This window comes from Schistocerca gregaria, unplaced genomic scaffold (assembly GCF_023897955.1).
Source record: "Schistocerca gregaria isolate iqSchGreg1 unplaced genomic scaffold, iqSchGreg1.2 ptg000400l, whole genome shotgun sequence".
Taxonomy (NCBI): domain Eukaryota; kingdom Metazoa; phylum Arthropoda; class Insecta; order Orthoptera; family Acrididae; genus Schistocerca; species Schistocerca gregaria.
Genome location: NW_026061838.1, coordinates 53715 through 76923, shown reverse-complemented (window position 1 = coordinate 76923; position 23209 = coordinate 53715). Strand labels below are relative to the sequence as shown.

Here is a 23209-nt window from a genome sequence, read left to right as displayed (position 1 = left end):
GAAAATGTCAAATCTCAGTTTTTGGGGAGTCCCTCAGAACAGCATATAGAAGAAATCAAATCGTGGATTGTGGAAAAAATTTGACGTTTTTAATACAAAAAAATTACGCCAATTTGACCTCCTTTGCCCTCTTTTTTGGCAGAGCCGAAAAATTTCGGTAGGCTCGCTTTTTTTCCCTCCTCGATGCTCGAATTTTTTCGCTTTTCCAACGCCCCACCGATCTCATTGCCCCTTCCCCCTATCCTCAGACATGATTGATGGAAGCCGGTACGACCGCATCTAGACTGACCCCATTTATTCTTTCTATCATTTCTCACAGCTATCTCTCACATTGGGAAAAAATATGTGTCCGCGCGCTTTGCCGTCGAGTCGGCTTTTATTTTCACTACCCTCAACTCAGAAGACAGCGACATCACCAAAACGCAGGAAGTGCTGCCCATGGAGGAGGGCAGCGACGACGAAGAAAAACAATTTGGCTCGCTGTCTAATGCCACCCTCGACTCCAACCAGGAAGAATCCAAAAAAAGCGAGAAGGCAGAAGAAAACAAATACGACCTAAAGCATTGGGACTATTTAATTGCAGAGGCCTCAAAAAAAGGTATCCACGAAGCTCGCCAAGTTTATCAAAAGTTCTTCGAAGTCTTTCCCACCGCAGGTACCTATTGGAAGCAATACGTCGAAATCGAGCTCCATCATAAAAACTACGACGCGGTCGAGGAAATATTTCAAAAATGCCTGCCTATATGCGTAAGCGTCGACCTGTTTCGAATATACTTAGACTACACTCAAAACATCAAAATGAAGAAGGCCGATCTACCCCCCTCTGTTAAAGTGGCGGCCATCACCAACGCCTTTGAATTTTCTCTCGGCCAGGTTGGTCTCGACATCACCTCATCACCTATCTGGGCCGAATACATTGACTTTCTACGGTCTGACTCCAATCCAAATATCGAAGCAATTCGAGACGTCTTTCGTCGCGCCATTCCGAACCCTATGCACAACATGGAGTCCATCTGGTCAAAGTACCACGAGTTCGAAAAATGGACAGAAGTTCCGAAAAATATCGAATTTCTTCAAAGAACATACGACGAAGCGCGTAAAGTGTACCGCACGCGAAAAAGCTACGTCGAGGGTATCAACAAGAACATCCTCCCACCGTCAAGAGGACAACAAAAAGAACTTCACCAAGTCAAACTCTGGAAAAAGCTAATCGACTACGAGAAGCAAAATCCCCAAGGACTCGATAATGAGCAACTCGAGCGAAGGATAAATTTCACCTTTAACCAGGCCATCGCCTGTCTCTATCACTACCCCGAAATCTGGATCATGGCGGCTCAGTACCAAATTGAGACCCTCCACATACAAAAGGCTAAGGAAGTGTACCAGAGGGCCGTTCATGCCCTGCCTCATAGCCTTTTGCTGAATTTTCAATACTGCGACTTTTTAGAGCTGAACAATATGCAACTCGAAGCCGACGCACTCTATCGAAACCTGATCAAGAGCGAGTCAGATAATTTGCTGGTCTGGATTCAATACATGCATTTTTGTCGCCGAACGCAAGGCATTCAAGGCGCGCGCAAAGTTTTCTTCAAGGCCAGAAAACAGCCAAATTGTACGCACCACATCTATATCGCAGCCGCCCAACTTGAATTTTATGTAAATAAGGATGAATGCGTTGCGAGGAATATTCTGGAATTGGGATATAGCCAATTTAACCGAAACTTAGACTTTTTACAGCACTATGTTGAGTTTCTATTTCATCGAAATCAAGAAAGTTACATGCGAGTTTTGTTCGAAAATATTTTATCAACGCTGCCCAATAGCAAAGCTACCGAGATATGGAACTATTTCCTGAAATTCGAAAACCTTAACGGGAACTTGGAGGCCGTGATCAAGCTCGAAAGCCGCCGCTCTAAGGCTTACACCGGAATGGACCCCTCTGGTATTCTGAGCCTTGTTCAGCGAAAACGGTTTTTGGACCTTTGGCCCTGCACGAGCAAAGAACTCATGTCATTTTCAAACGACTATCACCCCCCTGAACTCGAGGATAAAGGGGAGGACCTCCTGAACGCCGGGACCTTCGAAAAGGAAGACTCAGACGCCAACGTTGCCAATTCGAAAAAGAAGGAGAAAAAAAGCACAGTTGTTGTACCAGATTTAAACCAACTTGACCTGTATTCTCGGGGCGGGTCTTCTTCTATTCTGAACCTGCGCCTGACCGAGTTCATTCAATGCCTACCAAAATCTTGGAGTGGAGTCGAAATAGATGTAGACAAGTTGATTCAATCAATCAGAGACAACAGATTAGAAGTCGACCCAAACATCTTCAACAATGCTCCACCTAGAGCCATTGATAGCAACGACAACCAAGAGACGTTCAGTCAAGTCAAGTCTAGAGAGTTAGCGGACAACGACGTCTATCACCGCCGCACCAAAAGACAGCACCTAATGTCTTTAGTTAATAAGAGAGAAAGAATAAACTAGAATAATACTACAGAATAATCAGCTAAGACCATGCTTTCTTATCACGCGTGACTTGTTTTATGTAAATTTGAAGTACACAATCTATAGATTCATAACGACAGAAAAGAGATTTGATTTTGTCTTTAAAAAGAAAGCCGCGTTTTCAAATCCAACCAGCTGCGTGTGGCTCTTATGCGTCTCCATCGCGCTCCATATAAACCTCTTTAATGGCACCCACCTTGTTAGTCGTTAAATATTCAAATTCTTGCAAATTCAAAAATTTTGACATAAACCATTGAACGTCGTTTCAAATTTAGGAATTGTGCGCATCGAATCGCCAGAGGTACCAGATCCGGACACCTTCATCGATTGTATCGTTATCTTCGAGTACGTACTTGCCGGATTCCTACACCGCTTAATTAGCCCGTAGAGTATCAAAAAGTAAAAATTCTAGACCTTTCGCGGCCTTTCGTTAAGTATCATCTTTTTTCCTCCTCGACTATGACGAAAATTCAGGTGCGATCTATTGTGTAGCGCTGAGAAGATGCTTGAGATTGCTCGTTCACCCCTTGCGTTCTGAAGCTTGTTTCGTGGTCTGCCGGAGCTCGAATTGAGCGGGCGAGATTCAATGCAAGCTTTTTAGGTTTTATTTTGGCCATTTCGGTGTAGCCGTGATATCGTTTGTGTTAGCGATACAGAAGTTCGATCGAAAAAGTTGAATTGATTGCTTTCTTCATCTCTGCATGACAACCACATTCATTTGGTGTGGATAATTTTTCACAACATTTGAACTGATTCTGCCTTTTATGACGAAGGTACCAGCCAAAAAAAATATGATAGGGAAATCTCTGATGCTGAACAATTTACTGAGAAAGTTTTTTGTTTACTTATGGCAGAAGAGGCATCTTGACTGTAATGAATAAATCAAAACTTTGGATGTTTGTTGCTCTAAAAAATGTGAATCAAGTCATCGTGTTAAAATTTATGGTACGTAATACGGTTGTTCCATTAATCGTCCAATTTTTGGTGCGTTTCAGGACGAAAAAACTTAATTTTACCAAACTTGCATTGTACGATCGGTTCTAGACATGTCTCAAGCAGAAATACCAAATATATGCAACACAGATGCTGACTAGAAAATAAATATGGATCCATTACTCTTGGTCTCTCTGTCTCGACATTCACAAAAAACAGATTGTATAGCAGAGAATGTAAAGGAAAAAAGCATATGCTCCAGCTGGATTTACATACATAGATTTTTCATTTTGTACGCCTCTATTTAGAGAAAAAAAAAGTGATTGTATAGAGAATGTGGAATTTACAAAAATTCTATAAACACTAAAAATAAGACTTCAGTCATCATGATGACTGACACAAGTTTCATTAAGGCTGGTTTTCTTTAAACCAGATATATGAGGAACGAGTTCAAATTCATTCAAAGGTGAAATCAACGGTGCGGGGCCGGCCTGTCTTGAAATAATAGGGGACACTTCATGGGTAGCTGGTTGTTGTGGCACAAATCCGTGAGGTTGCTGTTGAGATATAGGCTGCGGATATACATAGGGTATTTGAAAGTTCAAGTTTGCCTGTTGCAGACTGAACGATGAACAAAGAAGTTGTGTATACATGCATTGTAAATCCACACTGTTTTGAGAACAGAATGGAGTACTTTGCTTCTCAATTGATTTTTCCTTGAGCTTGGTTTTAGAATTATAAATTGCAAACTGTGTCAAAAAGGAAAGTCTTGTCAAAAAAAAAAGCAGCTAGCGGTAATGTACCATTTTTTCATCTTTTTTAATCCCTTCCTGAAAAACCGGGGCATACTCGTGATTTTTGTTTTGTGAGGATGTCTGATTACTTGAACACGTGTTCGTACATTGTGTATTTATTGTACTATTCAGACATGAGTGAATGAGATTCAGCCCTTCTGCCTTCTTGATAATTGGCTGCAGTTTTGGAGTCGCGAATCCATAAATGTGACCTGTTTCCGATGCAACTAGCAAAAATATGTCCGTCCCCGTTAGAACAGAGAGTTGCCACGCCTTATTTCGGAGTTTTAGAGAGGCCGTTAGGTTAAAATTTTTGAATAAAGATAAGGCCGAATTGATGCATGCGTATGCATCGTTAAAAAACCAGTGCCAGATTACGTTGACACAAATACCTTTTTCATAATACCACCCTTTCTTTTGCTGAAAGTTGTGTGGCGTCTACATTTGTCTTCTAGAAATTCAATTTTGACTTTTCTTCTGCCCTTCTTCTTCTCCTTTTCCCCCGTCGTAGCTTCGTTATGTACCATTGATTTATCGAACGCATTTTCGTTTACATTACAATTGGAGGAGTATTCTGAAGACGCTATATCATCGCTCATTTTGAACAATGTGCTATCAAAAAAAGACCGTTAGCTTTTAAAATTGAGGAAAATAAATTCATCAAACACAGAGGTTATCTGCTGCATTTATTAGTATTGTTGAATAACATCAAGATTGTGATGAATATTCAAGCAGGTGAGAAGAATGTCGAAGCACAAAATAAATCTCTTTTTGCAAATTTTGCCGGTAGTTGAGACTGAATTGATTATATGCGTGACGAATGCATACGCATACGTGATTCGAACACACCAATCGATGCCAGGTATTCTGAAACTAATAAAAATAGCTCAACCCCGAGTAGGTCGGATTTGAGGTAGAATTGAAAATGTTCGATCTAAAAACAATAAAGGGAAAGAGTAATACTGCAAAATTTTGCACACGTGCACAAGAATATTGTAAAAACTGTATTACAGTAAAATAGATCTAGTCTAGGAAAAACAAGACAGAGCAGTAGGGGAACTGAAAGGCAATAGAAATAATGTCGAATGCTGTTTTATAATTTTTGAACGCACATTGAACCAATTTTGGATTCTTTGTATCGAGTAGAATGTACAGTACCTTTCGCTATATTGGTTTTGCTCAGTGGGGGACATGAGCTAAAATAGAAATTGGAAGATAAATGATAAAAATATTTTGAAGCCGGCAAATTGCTAAGACCTCCTCGTAGAAGTACTCTATTTTAAGTAAATACAAGATTTACTTTTTTTAGCTCTTAAGATTTCGTATTAAAAATATTTGTTCAGTAATAAAAGAAGATTGAATATTCTCTATACTATCTATACTAATCAAATCAAACTTTAATACTGATAGTGCAACTCGAAAATATGACAGTTAACAACACCAATGCAGTTCTATGAATTTCCGTTTTTTTACTGTTATCCGTTTAGGCATTTCAGGTTTCGCTAAGGAGTGACGTTAGAAAACAGACATAACTTTTGTTCAATTCCGACATCTTTTTTATTTATGATTTATTTGATCACCGAAAAGTTTCTCGATAAAACGTTCTCGATATGCTTTCATCGACTGTACATGCAAATCTTTAAAACACTCAGGTAGCGTTGAGACCATGTTTCCAGGCTGTCCGCCATATACGCAAAATGGAGGCACTACCGTTCCAGGTGCTAGTATGGTATCAGGTAATACCGTACAGCAATTGCTGACCAGACACTGTGAAGACTAAAAATAATGTTAAAATGTCTTTGCCATTAGTGAGACATAATTCCAATGGATCAGGGCATGTCCTCAGGACAGGTTTGAAACAATATGCGTAATCAAGCTCCTAAAAAACACATACTAAGACGCTCCCTCTCCCGATCCTCACATTGGAGCCAACAGAAATGCATTTCACGATGCATTTTGGTTCAATCAGCACATTTTCTCCAATGGTAAGAGGAAAAAACACAAGTCGACTTAAAAAAATTAGCATCTTCGAAACACCTAGACTCAAGCTGAATTTCATCAAAGAAGGACGAATACCATAAACCTACTCTTTGAATGCTTTACTTGATGGCCGAAGAACTGTGTCTTTTCCAATAAAACAATTCACACCAATTTCAATGTCGGTCATATCGCCTCGAATAATAACTCCATGGTCCAGAATACACTTACGTACAAAAAGAAAGTATAAGAGTTCATCATTTGCCTCCATGTTGACATTAACACGAAGCTCATATGTCGTACACATCCTAACATACTGAACCTCTCAAGAGCACGTTCTCAGCTCTGTAAAAATTCAGCTTTTTACTGATAATGTTGAAAGGTTCTATCAACAAATAGTCATCGGAGATCTTTTCACCAGACTCCTCCATCGCGACGAGGCTGCAAAAAAAATAATTAAAAAATTGTTCAATGCTTTTTTAATCATGATCAAAAAGCTTCTGAAATACACACTTATCTTCATCTATTGTCCACTTCTATTGCCAAGGTGCACAAAAAACTACTCCTTAGCTAGAGAGTGCGCCTCGCGCGTATACATATATATATATATAAATATCGAGATGTCTTTTTGTCTTTCTGTAACGATATATATACATACATACGCGCACATATACAATACAATGCCTTTTTTTAATAAAGCACAGACACGAAGCAACGCCAATGGTCAACGTGCTGTTTTATGTTCTGCAGATTCGTGTTTTTTTTAAATAACTAGTAGGGACTATGTAAGTCTTTATACGGCATGTTTAACCGTTATATCACTCCAAGGCTGAAGAAGAATTGTCATCATGTCTTGACCCATATGAGACAGAGTTAAGGTTATTCTCTGTATCTTCCATGTCGTAGTAATCTGAAGCCAAAATGCTATCATCGAACGTTCCTCCATCATGCATGTCCCAGCTATTTATACTCCCGTCTTCTTCATCATTTGCATCGTATATCTCTTCAAAAATTTCCTTTTCAGCGTGGTTCTGCTCGCTCTCAATTCCAGGAGAGTAAAACTGTTCAGCTGGTGACGAAGCAACATTTGTCGGCAAAGTGATAGCTTGATGACTCAGATCAATTTTTACATGGCCGCTATCCTCCTTGCTAGCGGTCACGGGGACACCATCTGGCATTTGTATTGATTCTTCTGTGCAATACGCTTTTTTTATAATCATAATTCGATAAAAATAATTTCGCCAAAAACAGTACTCGCTAATTTTTTCTGGAACGAGTTCATAGCGAAGTCGATTCAATCTGTCGTCCTTCTTCAGCGCAGCTTGAATTCGATGACATGTGTGAGTCATAATATGTACGCGACTCACAAGAATAAATGCAAAAACAGAAAGCTTAACGGTTTCGTGTAAAGCTACCGTTTCCACCCAATTTTAATGTCTCTCTATATGCAGCATACCGTACCCATAGCAACTGGAACCCAATCTTGTAGGTCTAGTTGAAAATCATCTTCATCAGGCAGGGCATTGGTAAAGTGCCTATGCTAAGGTACTCCACAATCAATAAGCAACGAGATTTCGAACTAAAGAAAAACTATCATCCTAACACGTACGCTTTCTGAGAGATTCATAATCATTTCTCTTACCTCTCCTTCCACCTGTGGGTTTTTAAGGTCTAATTCCTCCCAAGGTGCACATACGTTGCTATTGCCTTTAAATTACCGACAGTCAGTGTTAATGTTATCTCCTCTCGTGAGTTAGACGCTTTGTTTTTTTTTGTTAGCACACAAAATGACATAAAAAGTATGGTTTGTGCTTTCATACTTAAGCTGCGATAGTCGCCTTCTTCGTATTCTTCGGAAATAGTATTGACGATTTCCTTGGTAGTGGCTTTGACCTTCTCACCGATTTGTTGTACTCCCATATTCAAATTAGACCATCCCTGTTTAGCGAGAGCTGGCAGCATAGCATTATTAGATATAATTTGATAGACTGAAGATAGGACCACCCTCGCTTGCTTATATCAGACTCCAATTGTTGATATGTACATACTGCCAAGCTTTGCTGTCAGTTGTAGCATAGTCAAAGGCACAATCACAATTGTGAAAATGAATTTTTTTTATTTTCTAAAGCAGAGCAATATTACGCATAAAGAATTAGAACTGTAAACTAACAAACACCTTTAGCATCCCGAATAGTTCGATTTTTTTGATAGATAAAGCATCGGCGCTTCTCATATACACTGTTGTTTTCAAATATGCATTCACCTCGCATGAGGTGCTTGCAAACACGCAACCAATTTTTAAGCTAATAGAAATATAGGAGTTTTTACTATTTCGAGTTTCAAACCTCATACAATACGTTCGCAACTTGTTCTAAGAGCAAAGAGCTTACGTGCATTTCTAATCGAAGGTACGTTAAAATTACGTCTTTACATAGCGAGCGTAGGCTGTAATACAAAGAGTGATATAGTCAGCCTCAATGCAGAAGGCTCTGAATTTGCTAAACCTCTCGCTTGGCAGTTGACAGAGCCGATGGTTCCAATGTTATGAAGAGGGTATGCTGTGGAGAGGTAAATGAATAAGAGCAATCCTAACTTCCTCAATTCATGCTTGTGGCAAAAATTTAGTATTTGTGTTTTGTAGAGTAGTCCTTTAGCGATACGACGAGGCCTTTCCCTTTTCTGGCCCCAGTGTAGACGATTTCAGTAAGATCTATAAGTTCCTGCTTGTTTGTAATGGGCCAGTTGACTGTATAGTTGAGAATATGTGTTTCAGGTGAGTCTCGACATATATAGCATAATTTTGTGTATAAGAGGGATACATACTTTTGTTATTGTTACCGGTGCCCAAGTCGATCATGATATGTTTGTTTCTAAAGAAGAACATCAACGTCACTGGATCGTAGAGCTCATACATTTTATTAAAATCGGGGACTTCATCGATGTCGACGACGTATATTACAGCCATATTTTGTAGTGTGATGACAACCTTGCTTAGTGTTTCATCCATTTGCATACATTCTGGGGTCCCATCCTGTCCGAAGCGTATGATAACTACTCGATCCTCTTCGCTGAGGATTGCCTGATCGACTGCCCAGCCAGAGGTTAGATGAATAAGACTATAGGCCATATTTTTTTGTTTTGTCGAGAAGAGAACTAAATCTGAACAGAAAACATCTTTTTTTTTATGCTACATGAGGCCAACAATGCTTTCCTTCATCATATATTCTACATCGTGGCAAACAATAATATTTGTTTAATGTATGGATGTTTTTGAAGTTAATCTATTGGCAGACGAGAGGTTCGTATTACTTGTGAAATGTATCTGTGCTAGACAAGAAGCAAATGTATATCTACATAGTATAACATAAAAAAGCGGCTAAACAACGTTTGGGCCCAGGTCACCATTTCATGAGAGATGGCTGTTCTGGAGGAATATTCATAGGGGGGTGCGTGGTAACAAATTGAGACAGAATGGTAGCGCACATGTACCCCAGAAGCCTATGATGATAGACGACGTATCTAGGTGCGTGTGTTCTGACTTGCTCGTATATTTTTTTTGTTCTCGTGATCTCACTATCTTTGGAATTCAGAGATGCTATGAAAGACAATTGGAATGAGTGGCTTGGGTATGCTGAAGTGTTTGAGGACTGTGTAGATAGGCGCCAACTTTCGCGGTCTCTGTTCAAGCGTGCCTCGGATATCTCAATCGATGCTGAGAAAAATTGTGATGCCATTGTACGCAATTAGACTTGTCGAATGGTCTGTGCATAATGTACGATTTTTAACGTTTCATGTTTCAGTTGATGGGTTTAGACGAAGACGATAGAGCATGTGTTCAGGACAATATTGCAACACTTAGAGTAGCTATAGAAGAGGTGAGTGATACCTACAATTCAAACGGACGACATATAGAACACCAGGAGGGTCGTATACTTGCTATTATGGACAATGACGGAATAATCGCCGACTGGAATTATCATTTGCTCCCTCATACAGTAAACCCAGGTACCACTAAGCCAGATATTTTTTGTGAAAAAGTTTTTGAAAGCTGGTGGAAGAGCCAAGAAATTTGGCAAGAAATGGTCCGTGCCAATAAGCAAACAGAGAGCTTTGCATCTATTTTCGCACCTATCCCAAAAAATAAACCTTTGAAAAACATTCCGGGAACTCTGGAACATTGTGGCGTATCCTCTGAGCATTCATCATCTTGCGCTATGTTAGAATTTGTTATATTACTCGATGATGACGGCGAGTTCTATTGGTGTATGGTCGCATTCTATGATGATATCGCTCTTGGATGCTCGATGTCTGAGCGTCAAAAACACATATTATTATTAACGTTGAACGAAATCAACAGAAGTGGAGTGGCAATTAAAAAAAAATTGGAAAACAACATTAAGTTCCAGCCTTATGTGAGTTTAGAGAAATATAGGATTTCTAGAGTGCTCGTTACACCATTGCTCTTCCAATTTTTGAAGTGGGCAAAAGAGCAAAAAAAGATCAGTATGGGACGATTTATGAGAAAGCTTAAGTTTTCTCTAAATACCGCCTCACCCTATCTTCAAGGTACAAAAAAATTTTTTTGCCCATTTGTGTGTATACCGTAATAACTTTGGTCTATTTAACGTCAAGTGCTTCATGAGAATGCTATGTCTCCACTCAACTTGGGATTAAGAGCATTGTTGCTGCCTTCATCTAGCTTGATATGAAAAAGCGTATGTGTCGCAGCACACAGATGTATTTTAGATGCCACGTTCATGCAAGAGAAGAGTTTACATCCGTTGGTTGGATAAGAGAGATTTGACAAGTGTGGCTTCTTACCCTAAGACGTTTGTGCCATTACATTTTTTGGTATAGATTGACAGCTCTTATTGCTGATAAACGTATATGATCAGATATAGAGAGGCGTAGTTGTTCAATTGTCAGCTGTTTTGATATTTTAATGTATGTTTTTTACCGCTTATCGCTCGTCGGTAGTTCCAGCCCAACATTTGCTTTACAAAGCGTTACGTTTGAATACATATAATGTCCCACAATTTTAGAAATGAACGACAAACTCCTCAGTACAGAGGTGGGCCGAGGCTGTGATTATTGCAAGCATTTCAGAGCGAATTGTATTTCTCCTCCGCTATTGTTGCCCATGGACAAAATGAACATGCAAGAGCTACACAAAGTCGCGTGCACTCATGTTGGTAAAATCGAAGCTAAAGTTTGTGTTCTATCGTGCGCATGTATGCGTCATCAATGGACTCTACAACAAGGAAAACCATTGCAGTGCACGTGACATTCAATGCCAGTTTGTGTTCCTCAATGTCTTGTCTGAGGTTTAGAATATTATCTGTACACAAAATTGCACAATTTTTTTTGCATCGTCCACAACGCACCGGCGGCTAGCGGTACTTTTTTTTGATAAAGAATTTCTGGGTCACCCTTTTATTATAACTCACAGCAGCTGGCCACAGACTCTGGCTATTTTCGGCTTCGTAAGTATAAGACTACTTTTTATAGGTTTGCATATAGATGACATTAACGTTATTTTTGTCCTCGAATCTGATCTACTCCTTCCTTCTGTACCATATTTCGAAAGGGCAGTTTCACTCTTGGGTTATACTAAAATTGGTTGTGATTGTTTGTATTCCTCTGCAGAGTGGAGATGTTGTATCGAATTTTCCTCAAGGCGTCTATAGGATGCCCTCGGGCGATGGCAAGCATCCGTCGTCCGTGCCTTGAGACGGTGAACAATGTACCCGTCATGTCCTTACCACAGCCAGCGTCCAGGACGATAGGGAAAATATTATTTCGGTCTCCTCCTTTATTCCAGCCATCGCAGCGTGTGCACGAAATTATTTATGCGGAGGGGAAAAACAAAACAACCAAGAGAGCGGCCAAAAAGCATCGAAAGAGAAAAGGCAAAATCGTTAACATGAGGAGGTGATTTTTTTTTGTTCCGGCGTTTTATGTAAAAAAATGAAAAAAAAATTCGAACAATTTTTCTCTGGTCTTCTCTTGGTGCTAGGGCCTTGGTGTTGGAGCTTCGTGAAACTTAGGCAGTTGGGACTCCCTTGCGCCGTGGCTGTATATACGTTTGTCTATATTTAGAATACATTTGAGCACCTCAGCCTTCCGTATTGTCTTGAGTGTTGTGGATTTACACTTAATCGACCCTTTTAAAATCTAAGCAGTTATATGGAGTCTACTGGGATTCCAGATTCAAACGATGCGAGGTCTTCTTTTTTTTCAACTGAAACCACACACACTAATCACACAAGACAATCCAAGTATCTTGGGCAGAATGACGTCTTCAGCGACGATAGTTTTTTACGCAGTTCAAAGAATTCGTCACTACATCGAGCGCTGAATGATTTTATGAAATCTTCTCACTCCTATGTCGAGTATTTAGCATCTCATGGAACTGGAAAAAGTCAGCTATTGACATTTTTATTAAATGCTCTACAAAAAAAGGAATCGCTAACAGCGACCTGCAATTTGGACGTACGTTCTACGCCTTCCGAGGCTACAGACCGAGATATACTATCGGCTCTCGTTATAAGAGAGGAATTAAACAATCTACAAAGCCGTGGACTCAAGCTCTTTGAAGCCGTACAAGAACTTACGCAAAGGCTCAACGATGCACGTTCTTCTCGATTTGATGTCACAGATTCAGTTGTTTCGTATGAAGAAGATGCCTTGGCCAAGCTTTTACTGCCTTCGGCTCTACCCGAGAATATGAAAAAGCGCCAAGCTTTTGATGAGCGAAAGGCACATCGTGATCGATTTCAATCTAGCTCGTCTGCTCTTAATCAACAATCTCCATTTTGGTTAGAACAAGGTCATAAAAAATTGCGTATTGAACCTCTTTTTAGCTGCAAAACTGCTACTCTGTCAGATCAAATTGAAAAGTCGCCATCATTTACCAAAAAAGGATCTTCTAGTACAGAAGATCGTAGAAGCGTCGTGAGCGGCGACGGTGATTGCTCGCACCCCTGTGACGGCGATAGAATAGTGGAGCTTGGAAAGGCCATCGAATACTGTTCTCCTGTTCAAGGTAACAATCATGATGAGCTAACTGACTCCGTCGATTCTCAGTCTTCCTGTGTTTTTTCGAAGACTGAATGGTCATCTCAGAATGGCGACGATTTCAAAAGCGATTCGTCTTGTGCTGCTTCTGATATAGATGAAGGGATCTATCACGAAAAAAACTTGTATCTATACAACGACGAAGACGAAGAGTCTGAAGTGACAGAAAATTTTGTCAGCGGAAAAGATCAAACAGAATTTAATGACAGCAGCTCAGATGAAGAAATGGGAGATACCGCTAGCACCGATTTATTTCTGGCAGATCCTTCAGACACAGCTTCAATTCGAATTATTTTACCTACGTGCTTAAGGCTGCCAAATAGCCCTAATGACGAAAATTGCAATCAAGACTTACCGTCCAACATGCGAAAAAGAGGGTTTGACGGATCAGCCGATTCATCCCCAGAATCAGGCTCTACCAAGAGGTTTTTCATTTAGCAATTCTTGTTATTATTTTTACTGTCAAGTGTGTATTTTTCGACATCAATAAAATTCATTTACTATTAGCACTATTGCATATGCGCATATCGCTTCCAGCGGCCACTCATAGGCTTCTGTGTGAGCTCTGAAGCCGAGCATTGCTAGCTCACCTATCGGTAAGGGCATTGCAAGGACAAGTTTCCGTTTTTAGTCGCGGGAAGGCAGTTGGTTTTGCGCGTATATCCAAAAATCCTACACAATGCGTACAATCGATACAACTTTTTCCTGAGCCACTGAGAGTCCAGACAGCTTCTAAATATACGGTTGCATCAACGCACATGCAACGCCATGCTAGATCTCAATCTACCCCGTAACATTCTAAATTGGTACAGGACAATTTGAGAGCACGTGCTAAGTTGTGTTTTTCTTCACACCCATTTTTACACATAAGTTCATATGGGTTGAGAGGCACTGTTATACAAACGTGGATAGCTTTCTACACGTTTGAACGCAGCTACTCGCCTTCGAGTCGTAAAAGCATTGTTGCCTCCGTTTATTGCGACGGGCTCCGACAAATTTCCGACCCTAATCTCCTCCTTCTTGAGCCGATGTGCCTCTATTTAGCGGATAAGTCATAGAATTTGTACGTCGAAGACATCTTGAACACCGAGGCAGAGAAAAAGTGTACGTGAATTACAACAATTTTTGTCTCAAACAGCTCCACGATGAAAAAGCTACCAGTGTGGCTCAAGCTTCATATATACCAAAATGGCCCATGAATCACGTTTTTGGATACCCGTGCATCTTGATCGATACTGGATTGGCCGCGACGAAAGGGTCTGTTGTCCACATGTACTGGGTTGTGTAGAGGGTACGAAGCAGAAGTTTACTTGTATTCAAAACTCGAAACCTCATTCGATTGGCAGCTACTTTGATCGATTTTGTTATCGGACTGCTGATGCTAGAAGCAGTTGTTGAGTCCCGGCGCGGAAGCGAAGCTGTTCTGTCGTTGAATCATGGCCCAATTCATACACCGTTTACAAAATCTACTTGGTTGTCAACCTACCATTGACATAGAAGAGCTCCTCCCCAATCACGATGCATATAGGTTCGAGGAAGAGTATTTTGGCAAGATTCGAACCTTCAGAGCGTTGTACTCTAATACCGCTGGCACCTTCATGGATTTTCACTTTTATGTTCCCTTGGTCTAGTGCACAACATCAACTGATAGTTAGCGTTGGTGGTTTCATATCGCTTTCAAATGCAGCGCATTTCGCTGGTTTGAGAACTGCCAACAAAATATTGCAATTCCGATAAGCTAGAAAAAACATTACCTTTTTATTTCTCTTGTCGGTATATGACGGCATGAATCTCAAGAAGTACTTTGAATCCAGTATCTTGGCTTTAGAAAAGAACGCAGCAGACTTTGTGAACCTTGACCTTTCAAATTTTTGTCCTAGTGAAGGTATGTTTTTTTCTGCGCATAGGCGAGAGCTCTTTAAGTACTACATTTTTCTCTGACCTCTTTGTATCACAAGAACTTCTCGATAGGTTTTTGAAGGTTTTGAAATTGAATTCGCACAGTACAGTATTTGACAACCGTTTTTTAAGTTTTGATAGAAAGCGTTCTAACACGTTAACTAGTTACAAGTTTGAGTCTGCATGGAGCTAGAGGCATAAATCAAACCCGCTGGAAGGAGCTCGTACGGAAGACGGTTTCTATACTGATGTATTGTCTGTACTTGATCATTTTCTTACTGATTTGTTGAAGTTTCAGTCGCTTCCTGTTCAGCTCCAGGCTCTCGAACTGAGTGATTGTGAATTGGAGAAAAATGGCAGTTTGGAATGTCTTTCGGAAAGGTTGAGCGAGTTAAGACGACTCAACGAACTCGACCTTAGCAGCAACGCCTTAAATAACAGACGGTCCATTCAGAAGTTCGCCTCGGTATTACCTGCTCTCACGGAGCTCTCAGAATTACTCTTACAGAACAACAGACTGGGGAGAGAAGGTGTGACGATTTTGGTAAAGGCGTTGTTACCGGCGACACAACTATCAAGGGTGTGGCTACAAAATAACGAGTTGAGTAAGGCGGACAAGGATGCAATTATGTCGATCATAAGATCTAGTCATTTGTCTAATAAGGTCGAGCTTGGATCGTCGCAAATTTGACTTTGATCAGCAGCGGGCGTTTTATGTAATCCGTCGTTGTAAAGCTCCGCATATAGCATTTTTGAGCGAGACATTCTCTCACGCAACGATTTGGGCGTTCAATTTTCTTCAGACGCGTATCGAGAGTGTATTTGGCGTCGACTAGAGACCCTTCCGTGTGGCTTTTCGGGGAGATGGGTGTTTCGCGCAGTCGTCTTCGTGGGTTGTTAGACGTCGAGGCGAGTTCGCGGATGCACTTTCAGATGCGCGATGGATGTGGCTTACACACATGGTGATTATGTATGGAAAAAAGTTTTGTATGGAACAGATATTTGTTCTGTGTACGATCTAGGCGTTAGGAGACAAGGCCGCATTGAAATAGGTGAATTTTTATGCTACTGCGTTGGTTTGGTTGATGGCAAAACTGTTTTTTGTGTTTTTGTTAGGGATCAGAATTGTTTTTCGTCTTATTTTTTTTCACTCTTATCGTTTCCGGTACCCAATTGTTTTTGCCTCTTTTTGTCCTAGTTTCCGGTACGTTCTTTTTTTTGTGCGGAAAATTTCATGCGGAAATTTACCTGCGCGGCTTGAGTTTGTTTTTTATAAGTGTGGATGCTTTCTGACGACGTGCGTTGGGCGTTGCACGAATGCGGTTCTTCTGGTTTGGGTGAGGTCCGGTGTCTAGGGTTGGTGTGAGAATGTTGGAGCTGTCGAGGCTTGCGGCATCGGGTTCCTTGGATGCACGGGAGAGATCGGTGTTGATTGACGTATGGGTTTTGGTGTGTTGGTGGCGCACATTTGACACAATTTTTTTTACTAATTTTTCTGCGGGAGGCAGACGTTGGACAGGCTGCAGTTTAGCGGGGTTAGCAGTTCTGATTTGCGGTGCCAGCTTTTGCTGTATACGCTGAACCACGGGCGGTCTTCGCCGGAGAAGTGTGAGGGTGATGGCGCTGAGAGGGGGTCTGAGCAAGGAGTGGCTGGGTTGGCGTGCGTGGCGCCGTCTGGTTTCGAAGAGGGGTTGGGGGCGACGTTGAGGGCGCAGATTGTGGCGTATCAGCGTTTCTTGCGGGGTGAGGGCGTTTCGCAGAGCGTTATGCGTCTTTGCCGGTTTCCCGGTTGTTTCGCGGAGGAGTCGTGGTCGTGCGGGGGTCGTAAGGGGGGAGAGCCTTCGCGTTGCGGTGGCCGGGAGGGTGGGGGGGGGCTGGGAGAGTTGATTAGGTCTAGGCTCGCTCGTTGGAGGGGTTTGAAGAGGAAGTTGCAGGAGGGGATGGTGTCGGCGAAGATGAACGAGTTGGCGAGGTTTCAGTCCGGGTTGGACGTGGTGAGCGTGTTTCGTGGAGCTAGCAGACATGTGATAACACCGGAGGGGGCCAACATTATGGAGGGAGTGGAGTGCGCTAGGAGGGAGGAGCAGCAGTGGCTGACGAAGCGCAAGAGGCACAGAGAGTGGGTGAATGCGGTGTTGGCGGCGAGCAAGAACTTTCATGAGTTTCACGCTCAGAAGCATTTGACGAAGAGGAAGCTTTTGCGTCAGTTTTTGAAGCAGCAGGTGGACAAGGAGCGCAGAGAGGCGATGGTCAAGGAGCGTTTGGAGCGAGACCGGATGGCCGCGCTGAAGAGGAACGACGAGACGGAGTATTTGAAGTTGTTGGAGCAGACGAAGAACAAGCGTCTGAAGTTGTTGATAGAGCAGACGGACCAGTATTTGCTCCAGATTGGGGAGAAGGTGAATGCGCAGAAGGCGAGCGCGAATTCGAATTTGAACTCGAATTTGACACAGTTTGCGGGTGCGGACGAGACGGATGAGGAGTTGGCGACACAGGAGTTGGCTGGGAGCAGCGAGCCGGAGAAGAAGTCGTATTACGCTTGCATTCACAGCATTACGGAGACGATAACGAGACAGCCGAGCATTTTGGTGGGGGGGGTGTTGAAGGGGTACCAGATGGACGGGTTGTCTTGGTTGGTTTCGTTGTACAACAATCGTCTGAACGGCATTTTGGCGGACGAGATGGGTTTAGGGAAGACGATTCAGACGATTGCGTTGATTTGTCACCTTATAGAGAGCAAGGGGTTGCAGGGCCCGTATTTGATCGTGGTTCCGCTGACGACGATTTCCAACTGGGCGCTAGAGTTCAAGAAGTGGGCGCCGTCGATTGCGGAGAAGTTGGTGGTGTACAAGGGGACGCCGTCTGCGCGGAAGAGGATTTACCAGTCCAAGATGGCGCCAGGGTCGAAGTTTACGGTTTGTTTGACGACGTTTGACTACATCATCAAGGACAAGACGGCGTTGTCGAGGAACAAGTGGGCGTATTTGATAGTGGACGAGGGTCATCGGATGAAGAACCACAATTGCAAGTTGTCGACGATATTGTCGAAGTACTACGAGTCGCAGTTTCGGATTATTTTGACGGGGACGCCGCTTCAGAACAGTTTGCCCGAGTTGTGGTCGCTGCTGAATTTTTTGCTGCCGAACATTTTTCACAGCGTGGAGACGTTTGAGCAGTGGTTCAACAAGCCGTTTGCGAACACGGGGGAGAAGGTGGAGATGAACGAGGAGGAGACGTTGTTGGTGATTCAGCGGCTGCACAAGCTCTTGAGGCCCTTTTTGCTGCGTCGATTGAAGACGCAGGTGGAGGCGCAGTTGCCGGACAAGGTGGAGAGGGTGGTGAAGTGCGAGATGTCTATGTGGCAGAGGCGCATGTACGACATGGCGATGCAGGGGGTTTTGTTGGTGGAGCAGCAGGACGGCGGGATAGGGACGAAGGGGTTGATGAACACGTTGATGCAGTTGCGGAAGATTTGCAACCACCCGTACATTTTCAAGGACAGTCAGAGTTACAAGTTGGACGACATGTTGTGGAGGTCGTCCGGGAAGGTTGAGTTGTTGGATCGGATTTTGCCGAAGTTGAAGGCGGCGGGTCACCGGGTGCTGATGTTTTCTCAGATGACGGCGGCGATGGACGTGCTGGAGGAGTATTTTTTTTATCGGAACTACACGTATTTGAGGTTGGACGGTTCGACGAAGGCGGAGACTCGAGGGGACTTGCTGGCGCAGTTCAACGCTCCGGATTCGCCCTACTTTATGTTTATTCTTTCTACGCGCGCGGGTGGTTTGGGTCTGAACTTGCAGACGGCCGACACGGTGATTTTGTTCGACTCGGACTGGAATCCTCAGGCGGACTTGCAGGCGCAGGACCGCGCGCACCGGATTGGTCAGAAGAACGACGTGTTGGTGCTGCGGTTCGTGACGATTGCTTCGATTGAGGAGAAGATTTTGGAGGCGGCGAATTACAAGTTGGACTTGGACTCGAAGATTATTCAGGCGGGGATGTTCAACAAGAACTCGACGGCTCAGGACCGAAAGGAGTTTTTGATGAGTTTGTTGAAGACGAACGACGAGGAGGACGAGGACAACGAGGTGCCGGACAACAAGCAGATCAACCAGATGATTTCGCGCAGCGACAGCGAGTATAAGCTGTTTCAGCACATGGACAGGGAGCGCCTGGAGAGCGAGAGGCGCGCGTGGGAGAACGCCGGTCACGTTGGAGAGCCGCTTCCGCCGCGCTTGGTTCAGGAGTACGAAATTCCGAAGTATTTGCGCGTGGACTTTGCCAAGGAGAAGATGCAACGCGAGCACGCGCTGGCGCTGAAGTACGGTCGCGGGCTTCGAAAGCGCGCGAGGGTCAACTACAACTCGGACGAGGACCAGGAGCAGTCGGCAGACGCGTCGGAGGAGATTGAGGCGTCTCGAATTGAGGGTCGGCGTCCGCCGCCTCGCGCGTCGGAGGGGCACTTGTACGACGCGTCTCCGGCGGTGGGCAGTGGGAAGCGTCCGCTGAGCGGCGCTGGCAGGTCGGCGGCTTGTCCGATTAAAACTCGAAAAACAGAGGCGTAGATCGTCTGTATGTGGCGGCGCGTCTTTTGGTGTTTTTACCGTTTTTTTGTGAATTGTGTTTTCTGGGCGAATTGCCGTTCTAGCAGGAAGGGGGGTGGTTGCAGACGAGGGAGTGGGGGAGGGCGTGGCGGTGGATGGGGGGCGGGGTTTTTCCCGGGTCGGGATGGTCGCGCTGGTCGGCGGTAAGTCTCGAACGGCGTTTGGGTGGTTGCTGGGGGGGGGGGGGGTGTGTGCGTTGCGTGGGAGCCGGGGGGCAGTGGCCGCGCGGCGGGTGCCTTGGGAGTGGTCGCGCGTTTGCGCGTCTCAGTTTTCGGCTGCACAGGGGACGGCGGTACATATTGGACTGCTAACGATTTGGCCGCAAATTATTTTTTTTAGTGGGCGAGTGTTTGGATGAGCTTGTGTGCAGTGGCGTTATTGGTTCATACGTTGCGAAGCGCCTGGTCCATCTAGGCGCACTCTGATAAGGGCATTGAAGTGCTTGTTTATTGCCTGGGGCTAGAGCAACGGGTTCATACACAGACCTTCATGGGTGTTCCGTCGTATTTTCGATGGTTGTCGAACAAGTATTCAAAGATAGTTGTGGACGTTGTGGAGGAAGAGTGGGTGGAGCAGGATGAAAGGAGGATTCGCCCGGATTCGAGCGCGCCCAATCCGAATGGCGTTGAGTTTGACAACTTATATCTTGATATGAATGGGATCATTCATCCTTGTTCTCACCCGGCGAATCAGGTATCTATTATTTTGGTTTTTGATTTTTTTTTTTATCGCCGCCGGTGGCTGGGAATGGGCACCTGATACTGCCGTCTCGGCGTTGGCGCCGAGGTGCGGGGGGTTGGCGGGGCTCGTTCGCGGGTTAGGTGGGGCGGCGGAGCGCGACGGCAGCTAACTCGATGGTTTTTGTTTTTTTTTTTTTTTTTTTTTTGGGGGGGGGTGTCGTGAAGCCTCAGCCGCAAAGTCTGAGCGAGATTGTTCAGAACATATTCGACTACTTGGATCGGATTTTTTGCGTGGTCAGGCCCAGGCGGCTGCTGTTCATGGCGGTTGGTATGTTGAGGGGGTGGGAGTGCGGAGAGTTGGAGCAGTGGTTAACGATAGTGTGTGTTTGTGTGTGTCGAATGGCTTAGATGGCGTGGCGCCGAGAGCGAAGATGAACCACCAGAGAGCGAGGAGGTTTCGAGCGGCGAGGGAGGCGCGTCAGAAGAGGGAGTTGGAGGAGCAGCTCGAGAGCAAGTCGGCGTATGCGGAGATGTCGTCGGAGTTGGTGAGCAAGGCGGAGCGGTGGGTGTTTGACAGCAATTGCATTACGCCGGGGACGGAGTTCATGGAGTTGATATCGCGGTCGTTGGTGTGGTACGTTACGGACAGGTTGAGCAGCGACGCTGGGTGGAGGAACATACAGGTGATAATATCGGACTCGTCGGTGGCGGGCGAGGGGGAGCACAAGATAATGGATTACATTCGGAGACAGCACGACCAGCCGAGTTACGATCCGAACACGAGGCACGTGTTGTATGGGTTGGACGCGGATTTGATCATGTTGAGTTTGGCGACGCACGAGCCGCACTTCACGTTGTTGAGGGAGTTCGTGTCGTTCAACAGGCCGAACGAGATGGCGGTGTCGAGGAGGGAGGAGGTGGAGAAGCAGGTGCCGTTTCAGTTTTTGCGGATTAACGTGCTGAGGGAGTACCTGTCGGCGGACTTATACGTGGAGAATTTGGGGTTTGAGTGGGAGTTGGAGAGGGTGATAGACGATTACGTGTTCATATGTTTTTTCGTGGGGAACGATTTTTTGCCGCACTTGCCGACGTTGGAGATATACGAGGGTGCGATAGACTTGTTGATTGAGTTGTACAAGAAGGTGTTGCCGGCGCTGGGCGGGTACATTACGGACAGTGGGGAGATAGACTTGCAGAGGGCGGAGGTGTTGCTGACGCAGTTGGGGAACATAGAGAACGACATATTGGTGAGGAGGTTGGAGAAGGAGAGGGAGAAGGAGAGGAGGATGGCGGACAGAGCGGCGCAGAGTCAGTTGAACAGCGAGTACAGGGCGTCGACGGGACAGGCGCTTCCTGGGATGACGATGAGGAAGAGCGAGATAGATCGGTACAGAGTGATGATATCTGAGAGCGAGTTGTCGGAGATAAACCGGGACAACAAGAGGAACGCGGCGCAGATGAAGGCGGAGATAGAGATGAGGGTGGCGGTTAAGAAGAGGAGGGGGGAGGGGGGGGAGGAGTTGGAGGGGGGAGGGGAGGAGGGGAAGGTGAGTGGGGGGGGGGGGGAGGAGGGGAAGGTGAGTGAGGGGGGAGGGGAGGGGGGGAAGTCGAGTGGGGGGGGAGGGGAGGGGGGGGAGGGGAGGAGGATGGACACGTCGGTGGAGGTGAATTTAGGAGAGAAGGGTTGGAAGGAGAGGTATTATTTGGCGAAGTTTCAGAAGCAGATGGACGACACGGCGTTTTTTAGGTCGATAACAAGGGCGTACATAGAGGGTTTGATTTGGGTGTTGCGTTATTACTACCAGGGGTGTTGTTCTTGGTCGTGGTATTACCCGTACCATTACGCGCCGTTTGCGGGTGATTTGAAGGGTTTGCCGGAGTTGGGGCCGATAGAGTTCAAGAAGGGGGAGCCGTTTCACCCGTACGAGCAGTTGATGGCGGTGTTGCCGCCGAGTTCGAAGGAGAGTTTGCCGAGTGCGTACCACCATTTGATGGTGGACCCGGAGTCGCCGATCATTGACCTGTACCCGGAGGACTTCAAGATAGACATGAACGGGAAGAGGCAGGAGTGGCAGGGGGTGGTGTTATTGGACTTCATTGACGAGGGGCGTTTGTTGAGCGCGATTAGGCCGATTGAGGCGAGTTTGTCGGCGGAGGAGTTGGAGAGGAACGCGGTGGGGCACGCGAATTGGTTGATAAACGCGGCGCACCCGTCGGCGCCGCTGCTGCTGGAGTTGGTGGAGAGGGGTCGAGCGCGTTTGGACGAGTTGAGGGAGGAGGATCCGGAGATGAGTCCGAGGTCGTTGAGGGAGAGGTTGATGGAGAGCTGCGTTAGGGAGATAGATCCGGCGTTGACGGGGTCGGCGTCGGGGAAGTTGAGGTTTTGGGTGGGTTCGCCCGAGATAGGGTCTTCGTTTCACTTGTTGATAGACGGGAAGGATTACGAGGTGGCGAAGAGTCAGGCGGCGGGGGGCCTGATCGAGTTTCCGGAGTACCCGCCGGACCACGTGTTTAGGGCGAGGATGTTGCCCAGCGCGAGCGCCCCGGAGACGGTTTTGAGTTCGGAGGACGTGTCGAGGAGGAGGGCGAGGCACTTCGGGCCGAACACGCCGTCCACGCGCATTTTGGAATGGACGATGAAGGAGAGGAGCTACGAGGGCTCGCACGCCGCGTCGTCGGGCGGAGGGGGGCCCATGAGGCGGGGAGCCGGCTCGGGGCGATACCACCCGTACGGCTC

At 45.1% G+C, this 23209-nt stretch overlaps 8 protein-coding genes across 20 annotated transcripts in view; 4 read left to right on the top strand and 4 right to left on the bottom strand.

Annotated features, from left to right (window-relative positions):
* LOC126311192 (2-hydroxyacid dehydrogenase homolog) overlaps window positions 1-23209 on the bottom strand; it is a 67447-nt gene that overhangs the window by 10903 nt on the left and 33335 nt on the right. The gene's annotated exons all lie outside the window — the stretch shown is intronic.
* On the top strand, window positions 225-2530 carry LOC126311190 (uncharacterized). The gene is made up of 2 exons (XM_049992139.1): window positions 225-267; window positions 401-2530. Exons 1-2 carry the CDS (start codon window positions 258-260, stop codon window positions 2482-2484), a joined length of 2094 nt encoding a protein of 697 aa, XP_049848096.1. The 5' UTR covers window positions 225-257; the 3' UTR covers window positions 2485-2530.
* LOC126311205 (serum response factor homolog A-like) lies at window positions 3809-5422 on the bottom strand. 5 transcript variants are annotated; one of them, XM_049992160.1, is made up of 4 exons: window positions 5391-5422; window positions 4625-4844; window positions 4242-4505; window positions 3809-4160 (listed from the first exon to the last, which is right to left on the bottom strand). In XM_049992160.1, the coding sequence occupies exons 2-4, from the start codon at window positions 4829-4831 to the stop codon at window positions 3816-3818; spliced, it is 816 nt and encodes a 271-aa protein (XP_049848117.1). In that variant the 5' UTR covers window positions 4832-4844; window positions 5391-5422; the 3' UTR covers window positions 3809-3815. The 5 variants fall into 5 exon arrangements, with proteins under 5 accessions (XP_049848117.1, XP_049848116.1, XP_049848115.1 ...); XM_049992159.1 differs by lacking the exon at window positions 5391-5422 and adding an exon at window positions 5061-5218; XM_049992158.1 differs by lacking the exon at window positions 5391-5422 and adding an exon at window positions 5067-5218.
* Window positions 6687-8291, bottom strand: LOC126311204 (synapse-associated protein of 47 kDa-like). 2 transcript variants are annotated; one of them, XM_049992155.1, is made up of 5 exons: window positions 8258-8291; window positions 8030-8161; window positions 7819-7916; window positions 7671-7749; window positions 6687-7530 (listed from the first exon to the last, which is right to left on the bottom strand). In XM_049992155.1, the coding sequence occupies exons 1-5, from the start codon at window positions 8283-8285 to the stop codon at window positions 7028-7030; spliced, it is 840 nt and encodes a 279-aa protein (XP_049848112.1). In that variant the 5' UTR covers window positions 8286-8291; the 3' UTR covers window positions 6687-7027. The 2 variants fall into 2 exon arrangements, with proteins under 2 accessions (XP_049848112.1, XP_049848113.1); XM_049992156.1 differs by having other exon boundaries at window positions 6716-7530; window positions 8254-8263.
* On the bottom strand, window positions 8613-9336 carry LOC126311210 (thioredoxin-like protein 4A). The gene is made up of 2 exons (XM_049992165.1): window positions 9033-9336; window positions 8613-8955 (listed from the first exon to the last, which is right to left on the bottom strand). Exons 1-2 carry the CDS (start codon window positions 9334-9336, stop codon window positions 8831-8833), a joined length of 429 nt encoding a protein of 142 aa, XP_049848122.1. The 3' UTR covers window positions 8613-8830.
* LOC126311202 (uncharacterized) lies at window positions 9358-11420 on the top strand. The gene is made up of 5 exons (XM_049992153.1): window positions 9358-9507; window positions 9607-9732; window positions 9800-9944; window positions 10010-10775; window positions 10842-11420. The coding sequence occupies exons 1-5, from the start codon at window positions 9470-9472 to the stop codon at window positions 10916-10918; spliced, it is 1152 nt and encodes a 383-aa protein (XP_049848110.1). The 5' UTR covers window positions 9358-9469; the 3' UTR covers window positions 10919-11420.
* Window positions 12241-16220, top strand: LOC126311199 (uncharacterized). Of its 4 annotated transcripts, none has more exons than XM_049992151.1 (6): window positions 12241-14092; window positions 14312-14349; window positions 14425-15171; window positions 15245-15289; window positions 15351-15409; window positions 15484-16220. In XM_049992151.1, exon 1 carries the CDS (start codon window positions 12396-12398, stop codon window positions 13722-13724), a length of 1329 nt encoding a protein of 442 aa, XP_049848108.1. In that variant the 5' UTR covers window positions 12241-12395; the 3' UTR covers window positions 13725-14092; window positions 14312-14349; window positions 14425-15171; window positions 15245-15289; window positions 15351-15409; window positions 15484-16220. The 4 variants fall into 4 exon arrangements, with proteins under 4 accessions (XP_049848108.1, XP_049848106.1, XP_049848107.1 ...); XM_049992149.1 differs by having other exon boundaries at window positions 15478-16220; XM_049992150.1 differs by lacking the exon at window positions 15245-15289 and having other exon boundaries at window positions 15318-15409; window positions 15478-16220.
* LOC126311188 (uncharacterized) lies at window positions 17097-19802 on the top strand. Its single transcript, XM_049992136.1, has one exon. It carries the CDS (start codon window positions 17126-17128, stop codon window positions 19751-19753), a length of 2628 nt encoding a protein of 875 aa, XP_049848093.1. The 5' UTR covers window positions 17097-17125; the 3' UTR covers window positions 19754-19802.

What these genes read in the sequence shown, in the direction of transcription:
- LOC126311205 (XM_049992160.1), bottom strand. Translation starts at nt 4,831, where the DNA reads ATGAGCGATGATATAGCGTCTTCAGAATACTCCTCCAATTGTAATGTA. An exon ending in AGGGTGGTATTATGAAAAAG is followed by an intron (nt 4,506 to 4,624) that starts GTATTTGTGTCA and finishes CTCCGAAATAAG; the next exon opens with GCGTGGCAACTCTCTGTTCT. An exon ending in TTAAAAAAGATGAAAAAATG is followed by an intron (nt 4,161 to 4,241) that starts GTACATTACCGC and finishes TCTAAAACCAAG; the next exon opens with CTCAAGGAAAAATCAATTGA.
- LOC126311204 (XM_049992155.1), bottom strand. Translation starts at nt 8,285, where the DNA reads ATGCTACAACTGACAGCAAAGCTTGGCA. An exon ending in ACTGACAGCAAAGCTTGGCA is followed by an intron (nt 8,162 to 8,257) that starts GTATGTACATAT and finishes CTATGCTGCCAG; the next exon opens with CTCTCGCTAAACAGGGATGG. An exon ending in TTGGGTTCCAGTTGCTATGG is followed by an intron (nt 7,531 to 7,670) that starts GTACGGTATGCT and finishes ATCGAATTCAAG; the next exon opens with CTGCGCTGAAGAAGGACGAC.
- LOC126311210 (XM_049992165.1), bottom strand. Translation starts at nt 9,336, where the DNA reads ATGGCCTATAGTCTTATTCATCTAACCTCTGGCTGGGCAGTCGATCAG. An exon ending in CACCGGTAACAATAACAAAA is followed by an intron (nt 8,956 to 9,032) that starts GTATGTATCCCT and finishes TCAACTATACAG; the next exon opens with TCAACTGGCCCATTACAAAC.
- LOC126311202 (XM_049992153.1), top strand. Translation starts at nt 9,470, where the DNA reads ATGGATGTTTTTGAAGTTAATCTATTGGCAGACGAGAG. An exon ending in AATCTATTGGCAGACGAGAG is followed by an intron (nt 9,508 to 9,606) that starts GTTCGTATTACT and finishes GTTTGGGCCCAG; the next exon opens with GTCACCATTTCATGAGAGAT. An exon ending in ATGATAGACGACGTATCTAG is followed by an intron (nt 9,733 to 9,799) that starts GTGCGTGTGTTC and finishes TTTGGAATTCAG; the next exon opens with AGATGCTATGAAAGACAATT.
- LOC126311199 (XM_049992150.1), top strand. Translation starts at nt 12,396, where the DNA reads ATGGAGTCTACTGGGATTCCAGATTCAAACGATGCGAGGTCTTCTTTT.
- LOC126311188 (XM_049992136.1), top strand. Translation starts at nt 17,126, where the DNA reads ATGGTGTCGGCGAAGATGAACGAGTTGGCGAGGTTTCAGTCCGGGTTG.